We start from the raw sequence: 20,317 nt of genomic DNA, 5'->3' as shown, positions 1-20,317 counted from the left end.
TATGTAAATAGTCTCTTAATATTTATTCAGTTTTATCTCACTGAAATATTTGGGCAAATATTTAACTTCTTATCTTTCTGTACCTCCTCCCCCAAACCTGGGGGGAAGAAATCCTACAGTTTTTTCTGGCTACCCTTTTAGTATATGATGTTCTATAAGCAGAACAAAGAAACTCTTACTCTTTTTGGGAGCAATTTTTAAATTTTACTCCGTGGGATTGATAGATAGTACTCAAGCTGTGAAAGTCTAGTACTTCTTTTTATCACCAAGGGTACTCTCATCAGATCAGTTCCAAATACTGTGTGACCGTAAGCCTGAAGCTGGAGCACTGTGTCCATTTTCTGTGTGGATCCATTTTATTTTCCAAAAAGCTCAATGTCAAGCTGTGCTGTGCTTAAGGGCATATTTTTAAAACTGGTGAGCTTAATCCATAGTGGAGTTAACAGTTTTATCCTTTGAAAAGGAGTTTCTTCTCCTGTGTTTCTACCATACCTTGTGAACATCTTCACCTTGCATTTATTGTTTTTCATTGTAAGGATTTGTATGTCTACCTTTATATCCTCTTCTTTTTGGTGCCTAGTCTTCAGGGCCTGATACTTTGAAGATGCTGTTAGGTAATTGTTGAATGAATGAGTAAGTGCTAACTCTTTTTAAGACAGTATAATTTCCAATTAGATAAGCTGTTTTATTAAAAAGAACCAGGATGTAACAGCATTTTCTATTAAATTCTAAAGAAATAATTGGCCTCAGTATGTTGTTTTCTATTCCTAAATTTTATTTCATGCAATAAATTTGGTACTTGTTTAAAATTGTTAATATTTACCATGGAGCTTTGTGTCTCTATTTAATGTCTAATGTATCTTTAAAAGGATATGTGCTTAATACATTACATCTAGTAAATATTAAATATTTGCTGCCTGGGACCTATTAGGTCTGTCAGTGTTTCTTGAAGTAAGTCGCCTTCTTTACTAATATAATTCTTTTGCTTCCTCTACTCCTGTTGTGATAGATACGACCATACGTAGGGTGTTTGGTACAGTATTTGCCTCTTCTTTGGAAGCAGAGTGAAGAACACAATATGCTGAGATGTGCTATTCTGACAACACTTATTCATCTTGTTCAGGCAAGTTACTTCTCCACAGTTTCTTAGTTAAGTATTGTTTCTTCTTTAAAGTTTTTTTTGCTGTTTTCATGTGGTTTTTGTCAGTGATAGTAAAAGGTCTTATATTTGTCTTGTGTGATCTAAACAGTTTAAAAATACCTTTTATATGTTTACTATGAGCATTTTTTGACATAAAAATATTCTCTACTTTTAAAAGATGACTTCTTTCACTGGATGTAGTTTTCCCCAGTGATGGTAGACTCGTGATTTGTGCAGTCAGTCACTTGTTCTTTGCATGCAGCTTCCTTGGTATTCAGAACTCTTATGCATAAAGTTACTCTCCATTTTCACTCTCTTTCCTTGATTTAATATAAAAATTTTCCCTTTCACATATTGGGAAGGCAGAAAAGCAGGTGAATTGCTTTTGAGGGAAGGAATGAATTTGATTTTCAGTATCTTGCCTTTGAGGTATGGGGATGTGCAGCAGGAAGAGAGGACCCTAAAATTTCAGAGAGAGAGAGAGAGAGAGGGGGGGGGGAGAGAGAGAGATGGGACTGTAGTCCTCATTTGAACTGTTACAGTGAATTATAGTCTGATGGTGAGAGTATGGTGAGGAAAGCACTTAATGCCAAGACTTAGAATATCTGGCTACAGGGATGCACAAGTGATTTTTACTGCCTTGCCCCAAAGTTTGATAGATTTTTTCCAATGGGGAGATCTCTTTTGAAATTAAGAATTACTACTATGAAATGTTCTAATAAGTTAAAAAAAACCTGTCTAATATTAGTTTTAAAAAAACCTTTCTCTTTTACCTTGGTACTTTTTTGAAACATAAATTCATTCTTTCACTAAATATTTATGGATGAGTTTTGCAGTTACAAATTCCTGAGGCAGTTTTAGATACTTGATTAGTGATACAAAAATTTTTTTAAAGCACTTTCTTTTTAATAAATGTCTGGCCTAGCATCTCTTCTTGTCTACCCTTTAATTCTTGTGATTATCCTGAACAATTATATCCGTTTTATAGATGGGGATAGAAAGGCTAAGAGAAGGTTAACGAGTAGCCTGAGATTGCTCGTGTAAGTGTCAGAACAAAGAGTGATCGCCATATCTTTTGCCTTATATCCCTGCCAAATTTGTTTTTAGACTCAATTTGAGATTTTTGTGAGGGAGGTGTGTCTCTTCAGGCAGTGTTACCTCAGGAAATCTTAGGAAGCCGTAGTAACTTGCATGGAATGTTTGGAGTATATAGGACCTTTTCCTTTAATCCTGACATTTAAGTACCCTGTGTATTTGTATAGGCCAGGGGTACAAGCCTCCGTCTAAGTAATCACCTGCCCTTCCTGGAGAAAGCAAATAACATTTAATATTAAAATTGAGACTAGCTTCAAATAAGTTTTTCAGTCCTTTGAGAAGATTATACTAGGGTTATAGGTAAGTTTCCTTTCATGGAAAACAATGCATCTTTTGACTTTTATTTTTATTTATTTATTTATTGAAATATAGTTGGTGTACAAGCCACCCTTTGAATTTTAAAATTTAATAGGCAGATATTAGTGTAGGTATTTGTATGTTTTTGTTTTTGTTTTCATTTTTTAAATTCTGGGAACCCAGACTGATAGTCTCTGACTGAGGAGTGTAATAATGGATGAAAATAAACTTACTCGTCTGCAGTAGTTGGCCTCAGTGGAAGTAGGCATTCATTCATCGAATAAAGATTCTTTGAACAGTTGCAATATGCAGTACATGGTACTCGACACTGGGATGCAGAAATGAATAGGGCAAGCTCTTTGTGAATGTGGCTGTCTAGGGGAAGACTGAATAGCTAAGTGCTCTGTTAGCAATAAGAACATGACGCTGTGGGGCACTTGGTAGGTTACCCATCTTAGTCTTAAGGGTGAGGTGGGACATCAGGGAAGGCTTCCTTTGTAGGTGATACCCAAATAGTGTTGGTGTTAAATAGTGTTGAACAAGAGGTGTTAATGAGATACGGTGGTTCAGGGATGAGAGTGGTAAAGATATTTTAAACAAATTGACCAGCATATGTAAAGCCCCCTGGACATGTGAGAATGGGATACTTTTTTTTTTTTTTTTTTGAGTTTATATATTGATCGGTTTTGTATGTAGATAGGTTAAGGAGTCAGTTCTTGAAGACTTTTTATGAAAAGTAGCAGTATCTCCATTTCCTATTTGGTGGAGGAATCTACTTTCAACTCTTAGAGCCCTGTCTCTGGCTTTTTATCTCTCTAGCTCTAAGTAACATACTTATATTGTTCATTCTTGATTTAAACATTTTAGGCATTATCTCTTGACCACCCTGTTTAGAAGATGAAATTTTAATTCTTTCATTTCCCTCTGTATGACTCCTATTCCTCCCATCCTCCCAATATAGTTAGATTGTAATTTAAATTAGGTCATTATTTAGTGTTTTTATTTGTGTGACTATATAAAGTCTATTGAAGGCATATATCATTATGTTATGGTTAATTTTCTTTCTTGTACAACCATCCTCCTAATCTTCACTCCTATATAATAATTTTGTTTGCTTAGTTTATAAGTTTTCTATTACTGTGTAACAAATTACCACAAAAGTAGTGGCTTAAAACAACATCCAAAATAACTCATAGTTCTGTAGATCAGAGGTCCAGCACACCTTGTCTGTACTCTTTGATCAGGGTCTGACAGGCTGAAATTGAGGTGTCTGCCAGTCTAAGTTCTCCCCTGCAGACTTTGAGGAAGATTTGTCTTTATACTCAGTCCGCTTGTTGGCAGAATTCAATTCCTTGATCTGTAGGACTGAGGTCCCGGTTTACTTGCTGTCTGTCAGCTGGGGCACCTCTCAGTTCCTAGAGTCCAGCCACATTCCTTGATACACGATCCCTTCCATCTTCAGCGTCAGCAGTGGGGAGATTCTTGGCTGTCAAATCCCCTCAGGCTTTGAATCTCTAACTTTCTTTTATGCAAGTAACCAAAGAAAACTCTCTTTTAAAGGGTTCATGTGGTTAGGTCAGGCTTACGTGTATAATTTTCCTATCATAAGGTCATTCAATTTGGGACCTTAATCACATCTGTAAAGTAATATCTAAATTAGCATTTGATTGAATAACTAGCGAATGGTGTGTGTACAACTGGGGTTAAGAATCATAGGTGGTCATCTTAGAATTCTGCCTGCTACATTTAGTTTTCTATGTAACTGAATCTATTCTCTCCACTTGTTATCTAAATATTCCCTCAGTGTGTTTACACACATCAGGTATTTTATTACTTTCATCATCTTGGAATCTGGAAGATTCTTACGTGCTTTAGTCTGGCCTGGCTTTACTCTGTTTGTTCACAGCTGTTATAACTGGATCCCCTTTCAGTGTCATCTAAAGGGTTCTTCTTGCCTGTCCTTTCTATAGGATGCCTGTTTTCTGTACCTGTCTTCTTCCTTATTTTACTTCCTCTTTCTGATGGAGCCCATGAATGCCAGTGGCATTCTGCAAAAGGTACATGGGAGGTAAATTTTCTCCAGATTTTGCATGTGTGAAAATGTCTTACAGCTGTCACATTGACTAATAGTTTGGCTGAGTGTAAAATTCTAGATTATCCCTCAAAATTTTAGAGGCATTTTTCTTTTGTCTTCTAGCTTCTAGAGTTGCTTTTAGGAATCCTGAGCCATTTTAATTCTCGTTTCTTGAATGTTTCATCTCTCCTTTCCCTTTGGCAACTTGTATGATCTTCTCTGTGTTCCTGTTTTCAATTTCATGATGATGTGGATGTATTTTTATTCCACTGTTCTGGACATGTGGTGGATATTGTAAACTGGAAACTCGTGTTCTTGGGTTCTAGATAAGTCTACTGTGTTTTGTTGATTATTTCTGCACCTTCATGTTTTTCTTTTGTCTCTTTCTGAACTTCTTATTACTTAGATGATAGATGAATGAACCAGCCCTGTATTTTTCTTCATTTCTGCTTTTTCTTCTCTTTGTCCTTTTGCTCTACTTTCTGGGGTATTTCTTCAGCTTTATCATTCACCCTTTATATTGAGTTTTTCTTTCCTGCTATAATATTTTTAAGGTCTATGAGTTCTTTTTTTTTAAGTTAAAAAATTGTTTATTTTTATTGAAGTATAGTTGATTTACAATATCATATTAATTTCAGGTGTACAACATAGTTCAATATTTTTATAGATTATACTCCATTTAAAGTTACTACAAAGTAATGGCTGTATTTCTCTGTGCTGTGTAATATATCCTTGTTGATTATTTTATACATGTTTGTGTCTCTTCATCCCATATCCTATTTTTCCCCTCCCCCTTCGATGAGTTCTTTTTTGTATTGTTGAATAATCATTTTACAGCATTTCATTTTTTTTTTCATGAACACAATGTTTTCTTTTATTCTGACAAGGATATTAATGATGTATTCTTCTAAGCTTTCATCTCTATGTGTGGTCTCTGTTTCCTTCAAGTTGCTGTTTTCTATTTTATTGTTCTCTGTTTTTCGTATTAGATATTTTAATCATATATGTTGATCCTTGGTTGCCTGCTTTTCTTTTTTTTTTTTCCCTTGTGAAAATTTGAAGCATGTACAAAAGAAGGAAGAACAGTATAATGAATCGTTAGGTAACCATCACCCAACTAAAAGAGCTATATCAACATTTTGTCTGTATAAATTTAAGAGTGGGCACTAAAAAGCTAATTGGAAGGGTTAAGTATGTATGCAAAGCTTGCTGATTGTGGATTTTTTTCTTTAGGATAATCTAGCTGGAGGTTTTTTTTGTACGGGACAGATGTTTCGGTTCCGTGTTTTTCGGATCTTTCCTTAGTGAAAGATCCGTCAGTCTCCCGTCTGTTACGTTATATCTCCCTGTTTTATATAGTATCCTTAGTCTTGATTACCTGATATCTCCCTGTCCTTAGACGATTTGTTTTACTTAACCAGAAATTAAATGGCCAATTCTATACTGGGTTTAGGAGAGGGCCAGTTGTTGACTGTTGCACTTGGATGAGATCTTGTCATCAGATGTCTTTTAAAATACCTTCTAGAGGTCCTGTTATTTTTAATACCTCCTCTTCAACTTCCCCTTCCCAAAATACCTTGAGCTATCAGTTCCTGAGTCTTTTGGAGTTTCTGTGATATAAATCAGGTGGTTTCTTGCCCTTTTTCACTGCTGGCTTTGAGCTTTCATTATCTGAGTCTGCTAAATCAGTCTTTCTTTCCCACTTCCAAAAATGAGTTGCTTTTATCTCTTCTTATTGCTGTCTTTGTACTTACGGTTTTAGGTCTTTAAAAGCACATCCTCATATATCCTTTTAGTGGATCTTGGGAGAGCACAGTAGGAAATGCACGTGTTAAGTCTGTCAGCTTTCTGCAGAAGTTAACAGTGATTTCTAGTACGGAGTTGTTTGGTATAGCTGCGATGTAGAGTCCTGAGCTTGGGTGTGGGGGTCTGGTTAGGAAGACATAAAGAACATCTCTTGAAGTTCAGAGGAAGGAATGTTATCCTTTGTATTTTAGAAAGGTAAGCAGTGAACCAGTGGGGACACTGGTTTGGAATGGGGTTAAACCAAGGTCAAGGAAATAGTTGGGAGGCTTTTCTGTTAACCATGAAAGAGATGATGACCTGAAGTAAAGCCATGGAAAGAAAGGGAAAAATTTGAAAAATATTAGAGAGATAGAATTAAGGATTGTTTAGATTTGGGGTGAGGAGGAGGAAGAACCAGGAGGTAGTTGTGATATAATTTATCTCTAGATAGTGATTCATGTCACTTGAGTTAGGAAATGCAGGAAGAGGAACCATTTTTTTAGGAAGACAATGAGTTGGTTCACTGATATACTTGAGAGTTTGAGATGCCTTCTGGGTGATGATGTCCTGTGTCATTTGGGGTATCTGGAGTTCAGAGGTTTTGGTTGTAGATAATAGATTTGGACGTTATCATCGTGTACATGGGACATGAGAGGAGAACCAAAGACAATAACCTGAGAAATAGCAATTTTTAGAGAGTGTTGTTCTTTTCTCCCCTCTTAACTTAAATTATAGATTCACAGGCAGTTGCAAAGATCGTACAGAGAGCTTTTCTTATACCTTTCACCTAATTTTAAATTCCTCTTATGTTTTATATAATTATAGTACAATATGATTTCCCCCTTCAAGCATTTATGATAATTTTATTAATAACTGATGACTTTATTTTTGAGCTTTCATAGTATTGTAGACAACATCTTGTAGCTCTAACTGTAATTATTTCATAGTATTGTAGACAGTGTCTTACAGTTACAGTTGTGGATTGAAAGAATGTTCAAATAAATTTACTTAAAGCTGCATATTTGGGATTGGACACATTCTTCAAGCCACTAGCTTACAAAGGTAAATTTCTTCAGGCTTTAACTGAGAGTCTTATGTATTTAGCAGTTGCTTACTTTAATTTTGCTAATGCTAGCATACTGTGCTCATTGGAATGTGCACTAAGTAAGTAGATTCTGACATTCCTAGGAAATATTAAGTCTACTTGATATTAAAAATGAACTTGACTAGTTTTTCCTGTTTTTTCTTTTTTGTTGTTCTGTTAAGAATTGAACTATGGAGAGTGAAATTTAACTGAATTTTAAGGCCCAATTTACTACTTTATGAAATGTGACATTTTTATAAATCTCTTCCTTTGGAAAAATCTTTAATAAAGTCTTTCAACTGATGCTTAGTTATAGAAAGGGCCAAACTTAACATATTTAAGGATAAACTTTATGTATTTCCACTGAAGTATCTATACCTCACTGATAAAAATTCATATATATACACACAAATATATGTCATGAAAAGGGGAATACATATATATTTTGTTGCATTGTAATTATATGTCAACTATATTGACATCTGAATTATTTTCTAAGTGAGGAGGTGTTTGATAGTTTGGTTTCCTTTCTGTGTTTATCAGATTATAGAGATTATTATGAATTAAAAATTGACTTTCTATCCTTTTTGTTTCTTTCAAAGTGCTTAGATTTAGTGTGATTATACTGAGTCAACCTCCATAAGACAGTAATTAGTCAAAGTAGAATTTTAAATTAAAACCCCCTCTTCTTCCATCTCTGTATTCTTTTTTTTTTTTTTTTTTTTTTGCGGTACACGGGCCTCTCACTGTTGCGGCCTCTCCTATTGTGGAGCACAGGGTCCGGATGCACAGGCTCAGTGGCCATGGTTCACAGGCCTAGCCGCTCTGCGGCATGTGGTATCTTCCTGGACTGGGGCACGAACCCGTGTCCCCTGCATCGGCAGGCGGACTCTCAACCACTGTGCCACCTGGGAAGCCCCATCTTTGTATTCTTAATTCATTAAAAATATTAGCAGAAATTCTTCATTAAAAAACATGCACACATTAAAAAAAGACTCCTTTTACCTTCTTTCAACATCCTTTTCCAATATCCATATTTAACTAGTGTCAACAGTTTTTTCTGTTTGCTCCCAAGAAACATTTTTATGCATGTATCTTCATATCAGATACATAGCTATTTAAAAAATTGTTTGGCATATGGAATTGTTATACACATTCCTTTTTAATCCCAATTTGTCATTATTTTTGAGATTGTTTTCATTCCATGCCTAATCCTTTCTCATGGCTCCTCAGTATTCTAGAATATGAAGGTATTATAATTTAATTATCTTACTGATGAACATTTAGATTGGGTTCATTTTAGCTTATTTAGGTGAGATAATTTGTAGAATTTAATACATCATTGTTAACACCTCTTCAGTCGTCAGAGAAGGGAAAATAAATATTTGTATGAGAAATCTCTTAAAATGAACAGATGTGTGTAGCCTTGGTGTATATGGTTTTACTACCATTAGGCAATTGAATAATATTTTTTTCCAATTGTAAACAGAACTAATTTTGTTTTAGTAGTGCTTATAATTAGAACCATTCTTTTAAAATCTGATTGATTGATTTTTTATAAGTTGGTTTTAGGGCTTTTAAATACGATAGGTGATTTTTTGGTGGGAGGTGGGACCTTAGAGTATCTTATGTTAAGTTTTATTTATACTTCCCATAGGGATTAGGAGCAGACAGCAAGAACCTGTACCCTTTCCTGCTCCCAGTTATTCAACTGAGTACAGATGTTTCCCAGCCTCCACATGTTTATCTTCTGGAAGATGGTTTAGAATTATGGTAAGAGGAAAAACTTGATACCGTGGATCTTATTTATTTATTTTCCTGGCCTTCCCTACTCATGGCAATAAAGCAAAGGTCATGTAATAGGGCTTAAAAACTCAGCATTTAAAAACAAAAAACATAAAGTCAGTTTCCCTGAACTGGGTAACATAATACATAGCTCCAACTTTTCTTGGCGGCTGTCACTCAATGTAGGCTTATAATAGTCAGAGTTAGAGAGGAAGTTTCAGTAAGAACTCAGCTGAATTTCATCTTTTGGAATTTGGAATGTAAAATGGGGAATCTTGATCAAAACTAAAAATTGACATAAAACTTCCAGCGAGTTAAATGAGATGTTTTGGGGGATACTGAGTTATTTTCATCCTCTTACTACTTTACCCAGTAAGTACTGAGATAGAATACCTCAGCCCTAAATGTTAATGCTACTTAGTCTTGGCTTATTATTTTACTGAGTAAGTAGTACATAGTGTTTAGAGGTAAAAAACAAACAAACAAACCCTGTTTCTGTGGCATCTCAGAGCTGCAAACTGTGAAATGAATGAATTGGAGTTAAGTAAATACAGACTGAGCATTGACTAGAAATCTTTTTTCTTCATCTTACTAATGGCAGCAGTTTTCTTCAGGGCCAATCTTTATTTAAGATGTAATTAGTAATACAGGAAAGGTTTTAAAGTTCTAATTAAAAACCTAGTATTGGAATTAAAAAAGCAAATCATAGAAAGTAACCACAGAAAAAATAAGCATTTGTGGTATCTCACTCCTTCCCTCCCTTCTTCCCTTCCTCCCTCCCTTCCTTCAGTTTTGCTTGGATGTCTAGGAATGAACAGTTTTTTGATTCTAAGAAATTGTCTTTGATGCAAATGGTAAAATTAATGATCTGTATCAGAATACTAGATGAACAATTTAAAAACATAACTAGGTAGATACTTATTAATTTGCAATTTGTGTTTCTCGTATTCTTTTCTAGGTTATGTTGTTTGAACTTAAGTGACTTAAATGATTTTAAGTTAGCATGTGTTGGAGCCTCTTATATTCATATATTTTTATTCATGCAGGATGGATTACTCTAGATCAGAGGTTGGCAAACGCTTTCCCTAAAGGAGCAGATGGTAATTATTTTAGGCTTCATGGGCTATGTACTTTCTGTCCCAACTCTTCAACTCTGTTGTTTCAGCACCAAAGCAGTCACAGACAATATATAAACAAATGGACATGGCTATGCTCCAATAAAACATCACTTACAGAAAAAGGGTATTGGTTTGGCCCATGAGCTATAGTTTGCCAACTTCTACTCTAGATTACAAGTTAAAACATTAATCTCTGGCACACAGATACTTTTCTGTAACCATATGTATATGATATCTATCATAAAGATTAAAAATATTAGTTATAATAAAGAGGCAGACTCATATACTTTTCAATATAATTACAGATTTAGTATATTAATGTGTTAATGAGAGGTATATAAATTTTTTAGGGATTATATGAACAGGTAATAATAGAAGTGCATTGCTCTACTAATGGTAATTTTTTCCTAGCCTTTCGTTATATGTAAACAAAATTAAATCATTAGGATACATTTAAAAAATTTATCAAATTTATTAAAGCTAAGATTATTTAGAGAATCAGGGTACACACTTCTTAATATAATTTTCTTAACGGGTTAGAACTCGTATTTGGAAGCAGATGTAGGTGGCCAATCCCATGTATACCACTGCATTAGGTTTGTAATCATTTTCTGTGAGCCTTTCCTTCTGTAAAATGAGGAAAAAGAATTTCTACCTGATGTGGTTGTTGTGAGCATGAGATACTGTTTGTAAAGTGGTTAGCATATTGTGTATGATTTATAAAGTCTGAGAATTGGTGAGATAGCCTAGGAAGAAAAGGGCAGATAGAGAGCCTTGTGCTCAGGGCAGAATCCTGAAGAAAAAACATTCTGAGGTCACACGAGGAGCCATCAGAGATGATATAGGAGGAAAACCAAGCCAAGAGAGAATATTTCCTAAAAGAGGGAATGGTTAACTATGTCAAATGTTGCTGATTGTCCTTGTAAGAGTGTACAGAGAAGTGAATGGAGATGATAGGAGGGGTTTCAGTGGAGTAGTGAGAACAGAAGGAAGAATTGGAGTAGATAGAAGAATGAATTGGAGTTAAGTAAGTACAGACTGTGAGCATTGACAGCTTGTTTGAAAGTTTTTACTATGAAGAGGATGTTGAAATTGCATTAACAGTTGGCTAGTGTGGGAATGAAGATGTAGAGGTATGATGAGGCTCAAGAGAGTGAGATAATTGAAGGAGGCAAGAAAGGGATGGGATTCAGCATAAGTGGAAGGAGGTTTTTGTTTTGTTTCTTTTTTTTTTTAAATAGCAGCAGGGGTATTTCGTCCATTTTAACTCGAGGCAGGAAGTTAGGTTTCTGTATTGTAGTAGAGTGAGATGGGAAGGTGTTCCATCTAATAGCTTCTGTTTTCTCAACAAAATATGAAGTATAGTCATCAATTGAGTGTCATGGGCTGGAATGGGAGTATTTATAAGATGAGAGAGGTTTGTGGGGACAAAGGTATAAAATAGTTATCTTGGGGAATGGAAATTTGAACCGATAGGGCTTACCAGTACCAGTTGATGTTTGTGGTCTTGTTTACAATGAAAAATTTTTCAGACTGATTATGTGATTTTTTTTTCATGACTTCTTTGACCCAACATTGTTTTATTTTTTTGCTGATATTAAAATATATGATTCAGGCCTGGATTTATTGCATTGTAAATATAACATACCACTTGTACAATTTTTTTAAACTTAATATGAATTTTAGTGACTTCTTATAGTATCTGTTTTTTGTAATATATTCACATAAATAGTAATGATAGTATCAAAGATGCAGACTTTCATATACATCTGTTCTTTTTAACTTGTAGATTGTTAGTTCACATTATTTTGCTTTTTCATCTTGACCCTGATGTATTAAAATATCCCATTCAGTTTTCTTCATGTGAGTGCCCCTTTTTATTTCTAGCATTTTTGATCTGTAAGTTAAAAAAAATATATTAACTGCACAAAATTTTGGTACTTCTGTATAGTGTTATAAGATTTAATAAATAAAATATATTTAAAATTTTTTATGAAGCATCGTGATATAATGTATGTATGCAGTGATGAATTTTCCACCTTTTAATTCTTTTGCATTTAAATATTATATTAATATTGTATGGTTTATTTTGTTTAGATTTGATTTAACTATATATGTTCATCTTTTACATTTTAGCTTTTTTATTTGAAATTTATGTTCTATACAGAGCAAATTTTTTAATTTTAACCTAACCAGAGGCTTTACTTCAAAAGAATTTTAATGGTCTTATATTTATTTGTTGAACTGATATATCTGTCTTTTTACTTTATGCTCTCTCTTTTCTACATTTTTTGCGGAAGGATAACATTAAATTATACATTTCTCTAGTCAAAGATGTAGGTACATATAGCTTTGTCGAATTATTCATCAAAATAGTTAACTTTTCACTTTCCCTGATGGTAAAGAATTTAGTGCTTTGACTTTGCCTCACTCCCTCTCCTTTCCAAGTCTTTATTTGTTTAATCTGGAATTACAAACCATGTCATTTCATTTTTAAGTAGTTTAAGTTCTTCAAGATTTTTTCCTCTTTTGAATAGCATAGTTTATACTGTGGGAACTAGCATAGGAAGTGAGAGTGACAATGACCTGAGTGGCCTTTTTACTAAGGTAATGACAGTAGAAGGGAAGGAACAAGCTTCAGATAGAATCTTAATCTGGACCTATTGAGTAAGAGAGTTTTTTTAAACATCTTTTGGCATTTAGAATATGACCTCCAATTTTTTTCTTGGTGAAACCAGGACTGGAGTGTAGTTTTTCTTTTGGCTTCATGGTTATTTTAAAGGTGAATAGGATAATGTTTTTTTTCACCTTTCCTGAAGTTTTATTCTTTAAAAATGAAATAAAATCCTGTTGCTGTTTTTTAAATTTATTTTTTATTGAAGTATAGTTGATTTACAATGTTGTGTTAATTTCTTCTATACACCAAAGTGACTCAGTTATACACGCATATACATTCTTTTTTATATTCTTTTCCATTATGGTTTATCCCAGGATATTGAATATAGTTCCCTGTGCTGTATGGCAGCACCTTGTTGTTTATCCATTCTGTATGTAATAGTTTGTGTCTACTAACCCCAGACTCCCAGTCCATCCCTCCCCCACGCCCCTCCCCCTTGGCAACCATGAGCGTGTTCTCTGTGTCTCTGAGTCTGTTTCTGTTCACATATAGGTTCATTTGTGCCATATTTTAGATTTCACATATAAGTGATATCATATGGTATTCGTCTTTCTCTTTAAAATCCTGTTACTGTTGATCAAGTTAAGGTGTCAAAGACATCATTGCTTGTGCATGTTGGAAGTACTTCATTTTGGGGGTAGCTGGTTTTCCCTGTGTAATATCCTGCCCAGATTACCTGATTTGTCATTTAAAATTTGTGAAGTATTTCATAGACACAAAATAATATGAGGTCATGTTGTTTATAATTATTTATAACTTACATAAAATGAAAATCAATTTTTCATACTCTGGGTAAGAAACGCAACAATAAGAATGTCTGTGAAGCCCATGGTGTGGCATGTTTGTTGAATCTTCCTGCATCCATGCCAGGGATAACCCACTGTACTGATTTTTTTGTTTTCATTCCTTGGTTTTCTTTCTTGTGTGGTTTGTTTTTTTTTTTTTTTTTTTTTTTTGCGGTACACGGGCCTCTCACTGTTGTGGCCTCTCCCGTTGCGGAGCACAGGCTCCGGACATGCAGGCTCAGCGGCCATGGCTCACGGGCCCAGCTGCTCCGCAGCATGTGGGATCTTCCCGGACCGGGGCACGAATCCGTGTCCCCTGCATCGGCAGGCGGACTCTCAACCACTGCGCCACCTGGGAAGCCCCTTTCTTGTGTTTTAATGCTTTTAAAATCACATATGCATATGTATCTCTAAACAGTATATTTTAACTTCATATAAGTTGTATCATATGTGTTCTAACTTACTTTTTTTGCTTCCTGTTTGGAGATTCATCCATAGTGATGAGCTTAATGGTGTGACTGTTTACTCGTTTGCCATTTTGTTTGTTGTTCAGATAATGCGACTCTGAACATTCTTGTGCATGACTCCTAGAGCAAATGTATAAGACCTTATGCCCTGTGCACATTTCTGCCTAGAAATAGTGCCAGGTCATAGGTATATACACATATACATATTCAGTATTACCAGATAATAATTATTTCCCAAAGTGATTATGTCAGCTTGCACTGCTGTTAGCAGTATGCAAGAGTTCCCACTTTTATAGCTTTAACAATACATGGTGTGGTCACACTTAAAAGTCTGCTGATCTGATGGGAGTAAAATTGTACCTTGTTTTGGTTATAATTTATATTTTCTTGATTACTAGTCAAGTTGGATATCTTTGGTAGTTTTTATAGTTATAGATTTAATGGTTATGGAAAGTGATTTAATTGTCTGTTTTTTTCCCCTAGGTTAGTGACTTTGGAAAACAGCCCATGTATTACACCAGAGTTACTTCGTATATTTCAGAATATGTCACCACTTCTAGGTATGTATTAAAGCATAAAATTACCACTGTTTTTTTTTTTTTTTTTTTTTTTTGCTGTACGCGGGCCTCTCACTGCTGTGGCCTCTCCCGTTGCGGGGCACAGGCTCCGGACGCACAGGCCCAGCGGCCATGGCTCACGGGCCCAGCCGCTCCGCGGCACATGGGATCCTCCCAGACCGGGGCACGAACCCGTATCCCCTGCATCGGCAGGCGGACTCTCAACCACTGCGCCACCAGGGAGGCCCATCCACTGTTTTTGAATGCAACCATAATTTGGGGCATTATAGGTGACTATAAATCATACCTTCCATTTTTACTAAAGCCCTTGATTTTGAGAAATAAGTTGTGTAGTGTTTTAATAATTTCTAGATTTTTTCCTACAGTATAACTTTTTAGAGTTATTTCTGCGTATTAAAGAGCAAACACTAAATTTACTTAACTTACACATAATTGAAAACTGATTTTGTGCTGTCAGTTGTTAACAAATGAGCTCTGTACATATTTCTGATTTAGCTAAGGAACCACCAAAATAAAGATTATTAAATATTAGAAAATCATTTATTGTATGTTGAGGTATTACTTATGTAGAAGCTTGAAATCAGGAAGCTTAATGTTTTGAAGCAGCACTTTTGGCATGTGACACCAGAGAACTGGCCACTGTGCTAGGAGTAGGCTGTTAGTCTCTGTTAGCCACCATGGATGATAGCTGGTTAGATTCTTTTCTGAACATGTATTCTGATGATACTTAGTCATACAAAGCCAATACTTGTCTGCTACGTATCAGCTACCATTCACAAGTATGTAATATCTTAAATTTACAAAAAATATTTTGTTCACAGGGTTATTTTGTGAGCGATTTTACCAGTGCAGATTCACATTTAAACCTCATAAAGTATTTAAGAATTGTATACAGTGCTATTTACTGGCCCTTTGCTGCTTTTTCAGTCTGCAGATTACTACCATTTAAAAAAATTGTTTATTTACAAAACGTAAAAATTATTTACATTTATTCCGTTCAGAGTTCCCACTCTCTAAGACTCACCCATGAAGCATCTTTAATTCCTTCATTAGAACCTTGGGTATACTGACTGAATAGTTTAATATTGTCAGGAGAGAGCATTCATGTAGGAAAAAACTAGGAAAAAAGGCATACTTATTATGGCAATATCTCAAAATTATTTTTTCTGAGAACTTACTTGTAGTGAGCAGTTTTATTAGAGGGAAAGTATTACTGAGGTATAATGATGCACCAGAAAGGTAGACACATTCTTTGATAAAATCAACAAGTGTGGACTAAAACATAATTATAGTTGATTAAAAAATATCTGTTGGGCTTCCCTGGTGGCGCAGTGGTTTAGAATCCACCTGCCAGTGTAGGGGACATAGGTTCGAGCCCTGGTCTGGGAAGATACCACATGCCGTAGAGCAGCTAAGCCCGTGCGCCTCAAGTACTGATCCTGCGCTCTAGAGCCCACGAGCCACAACTCCTGAGCCCATGTGCCACAACTACTGAAGCCCGCACTCCTAGAGCCCACGCTCTGCAACAAGAGAAGCCACCACAATGAGAAGCTTGCACACTGCAACGAAGAGTAGCCCCCGCTCGCCACAACTAGAGAAAGCCCGTGTGCAGCAATGAAGACTCAACACAGCCAAAAATTAAAAATAAATAAAATAAATTTATTAAAAAAATAAAAATAAAAAACATCTGTCTTGGGCTTCCCTGGTGGCGCAGTGGTTGAGAGTCCGCCTGCCAGTGCAGGGGACACGGGTTTGTGCCCCGGTCCGGGAAGATCCGACATGCCGCGGAGCGGCTGGGCCCACGAGCCATGGCTGCTGAGCCTGCGCATCCGGAGCCTGTGCTCTGCAACAGGAGAGGCCACAACAGTGAGAGGCCCGCGTACCGCAAGGAAACCAAACCAAAACAAAAAACATCTGTCTTCATTTGCTGGATGATCATGGGGGCTATAGATAATGTGATTAGTCCTTCGTGTTTTCTGATTTTTTTTTGTTGTTTTTCTTCTACCCCATTCTTCAGAATAAATTAGACCTCAGATAATACCAAGATGCCATCTGCTTTCTAATAAAAAGCCATTTGATGTTTTATCATCTAGCATCCCCATAAAATTACGGAAGAAATTTTCAAACATGAAGACAGTGGCAATAGACCAGTCACTTATTGCTAGTCTCCTAGGAAAAGTTTTGTAGCTAAGATACCATAGAGAAAGAGAATAGGAAAAGTCCTTTTACTTTCTTTTACTCTCGATGAAGGCCATTTAGTTCTAGTCTACCTAACTTGGAGACCATATATAGTACCATTCTGGGTAATCACAGTGCTGCTTTATATACTTGCCCTGAGAATGGAAACCTCGACCAGGCCCTTTATCAACTTAGTCATGAACAGGATTCAGCCATTTTCACATATGGGTAACTTCACAAGGTGATTTCACTTCACCTTTGTATTCCACCCCGATTCAGCCTGCCTGGCCTTTACAACGTGGTCGGAGAGAAGATTGGTAGGCAGGAAGAAGAGACTGAAAAAACACATAACTAACCCTCCTATAACCATATGACACTATTTTGAGTGTAGTTTTAGGTAATTACTAAAGTACAGTTTTACCATAGAAAGCTTTGTAGTTGATGCGTAGTCCTTATAAATCAATAAGGACTTTTATGTGTTTAGAACAATGTCTGGCACATAGTAAGCACCATTTAAGTGTTTTGTAATTATATTTATTACTACTATTACTGTCAACATTATTGCTATTTTAAAAGAAAAAGTACTGAACCACTGGCTCTGTAGGATTTGTTAGTTAATAATATGAAAAAAATCTGTATACAAATTATATCTGTGAATGTTTAGTATACCTTGACATCAGTATTACCTTTATTTTTGTTTGAGTATTGCACAACTAATTAATATTGTTTGATATGTAGCTTTTTGCATATACATTCTTTCAGGTGAGCTTTAAAATTTATTTTGAAATATAACGAGAATATTTATTTTAATCTTTTAAGAATATAGATCAAAATGAATACTCACTTTTCTTAAAGGTGAAAACATTTTTTCCTATTAGATCAGTGATTTTTTAAACATTTATTTAATGAATATGATAGCTATTATTTTTTTCCAAGTAGAAATAAAGCTGCTGGCTGGAAGTTTCTCATTTTCATTTAAAACACATAAATCCAGCAATATTGGTGTTTAAGTTAATGATTTTTAGGATATGTTAATTAAGTGTGAATAAATCCAAGGCTAAAATTCATTTCATATCCTTTCCCCCAAATGTAAGTAAACTGGAGATACTTTAAGTAGAACCATAGGCTATAACTAATTCTAATAATTTAGTTCTAAAGGCTTATTTTAAAAATCCTTTAAATCTTTTTTATGGTATTAATTTTCTCAGTATTCTCATTACTTAAAAGATAAACACCTGACTGACTCTTGTCCATGTTGTTGTAAGTGCCAAGCTAATGTTCCTTGACCAATAAAATTTTTCTAATTTGGAAGGAACTTTTTCCCACCTGACATCTTGATGATGTGTAGGGTATTTTATACATTTTAGCCTTCATATTTTATCAGAATTTGAAATAAAAGAAGAAACTACTGTAGTTTCATTTCCAAACATAAACATTAAATAGTATAATTTAAAAGAATAAGTAAAATGTAACATGAAAGTAGAAACTAAAAATAAGAGCCAAAGAATAGAGAAAAACAGAGGAATATAAATTATAATTAAACTAATAAATATAAGTCTTATGTGCACACAGCATAACTAGATACTTTGATGGGTTACAGATTTGAATCAGAGCTCTCTGTCTATGAAAGAAAAACTTGATTACTGAAGTTAGGGATTTTCAAAATTGTTGACATTTTGGGCCATGTAATTCTTTCTTGTGAGGGACTGTTTAGAGCATTGTAGGAAGCTTAATAGCATCTTTAGCCTCAACCCACTAGATGCTAGTTTTAACAACCAGAGTTTCCAGACATTGCCAGATGTCCCCTAGGGGGCAAAATTGCCCATGGTTGAGAACATTTGAATTAAATTATTCACAGGGCTGAAAATAAATACAGATCTGTTGTATGGTCAGCTCTTCCTGATACTAGGACCAGACAATAATTTTTTATCGGAGCCTTACTAGACTCATGGATATAATGAACAATGTTCAATATACTTTAAAATAGATAAATTTATTAATTTTAGGACTGTTTTTTTTACTACCGGTATTTAATATTTGCTGATGATAGCATGCCTTAGGAAATTTAGTAAAAGTTGTCCTTGGCATGATGGAGGCATGGAAAACGTATGAAGTGACCTAATTGCTTATTTGCTTATATAAATTAATCTAGAAATGACTTTTAAAATATCTGTAAGAAGAGATGGGTACTATGGTTTTTATTTTTAGGTTTTTTTTTTTTTTAATAAATTTATTTATTTTTGGCTGCATTGGGTCTTCATTGCTGCACGCAGGCTTTCTCTAGCTGCGGTGAGCACGGGCTACTCTTCGTTGCGGTGCGTGGGCTTCTCATTGCGGTGGCTTCTCTTGTTGCAGAGCACGGGCTCTAGGCACACAGGCTTCAGTAGTTGTGGCTCGTAGGCTCTAGAACGCAGGCTCAGTAGTTGTGGCGCATAGGCTTCGTTGCTCCGTGGCATGTGGGATCTTCCCAGACCAGGGCTCGACCCCATGTCCCCTGCATTGGCAGGCGGATTCTTAATCACTGCGCCACCAGGGAAGTCCTGGTACTATGGTTTTTTTTTTTTTTTTTTTTTTTTTTTTTTTGCTGTACGCGGGCCTCTCACTGCTGCGGCCTCTCCCGTTGCGGAGCACAGGCTCCGGACACACAGGCTCCGCGGCCATGGCTCGCGGGCCCAGCCGCTCCGCGGCATGTGGGATCCTCCGGGATCGGGGCACGAACCCGTATCCCCTGCATCGGCAGGCGGACTCCCAACCACTGCGCCACCAGGGAAGCCCGGTACTATGGTTTTTAAAATCAATCTTTCTTAAATATTGTCTCCTTCATCATAGATCTTGATAAAATTTTAGATGGCAGTGATTTAGAAATTATATTCACTGACATACCTGGAATGTAGCCATTCTAAGTTCTCACTTAAATGTAGACCCTCTGCCTTATTTATCACGGTGGTTGCCAAAACGGTGGTTGCCAAACAGTCTGCTATTCATTGTTGGTCTGTTAAACAGTGTGCACAAGTTTAAACTTGACTGGACTTGCTCCTTGAGGAGAAAAGGACATGTGAATTGTTCATAAGAATAACTTTATCCAATGTAATGGCCTACCCCTTTATCCTGAGATTTTGTCTTACTTCTATCGTGAAAAATATTTAGGTGACAGCCTTTATTATTTCTTTTTATGTCTTCTGTTAGCATGGTAACAAGTTGGTTACTTTCTGTCCCCTCTACATTCTCATTTTAAACTAATATGTTAAATCCC

The 20,317-nt window shown here is 35.6% G+C and overlaps 1 protein-coding gene across 2 annotated transcripts in view; it reads left to right on the top strand.

Moving 5' to 3' along the window:
- IPO11 (importin 11) overlaps positions 1–20,317 on the top strand; it is a 204,142-nt gene that overhangs the window by 82,241 nt on the left and 101,584 nt on the right. For both annotated transcript variants that reach the window (XM_082621272.1, XM_082621271.1), the window contains exons 20-22: positions 1,010–1,123; positions 9,134–9,249; positions 14,792–14,868. In XM_082621272.1, the coding sequence (XP_082477398.1) occupies positions 1,010–1,123; positions 9,134–9,249; positions 14,792–14,868 (307 nt within the window). The remainder of the gene's footprint in view (positions 1–1,009; positions 1,124–9,133; positions 9,250–14,791; positions 14,869–20,317) is intronic.

The sequence above is a fragment of the Mesoplodon mirus genome, assembly GCF_964341445.2.
Source record: "Mesoplodon mirus genome assembly, chromosome: 5".
Lineage (NCBI taxonomy): Eukaryota > Metazoa > Chordata > Mammalia > Artiodactyla > Ziphiidae > Mesoplodon > Mesoplodon mirus.
This window is presented reverse-complemented; position numbering and strand designations above follow the sequence as displayed.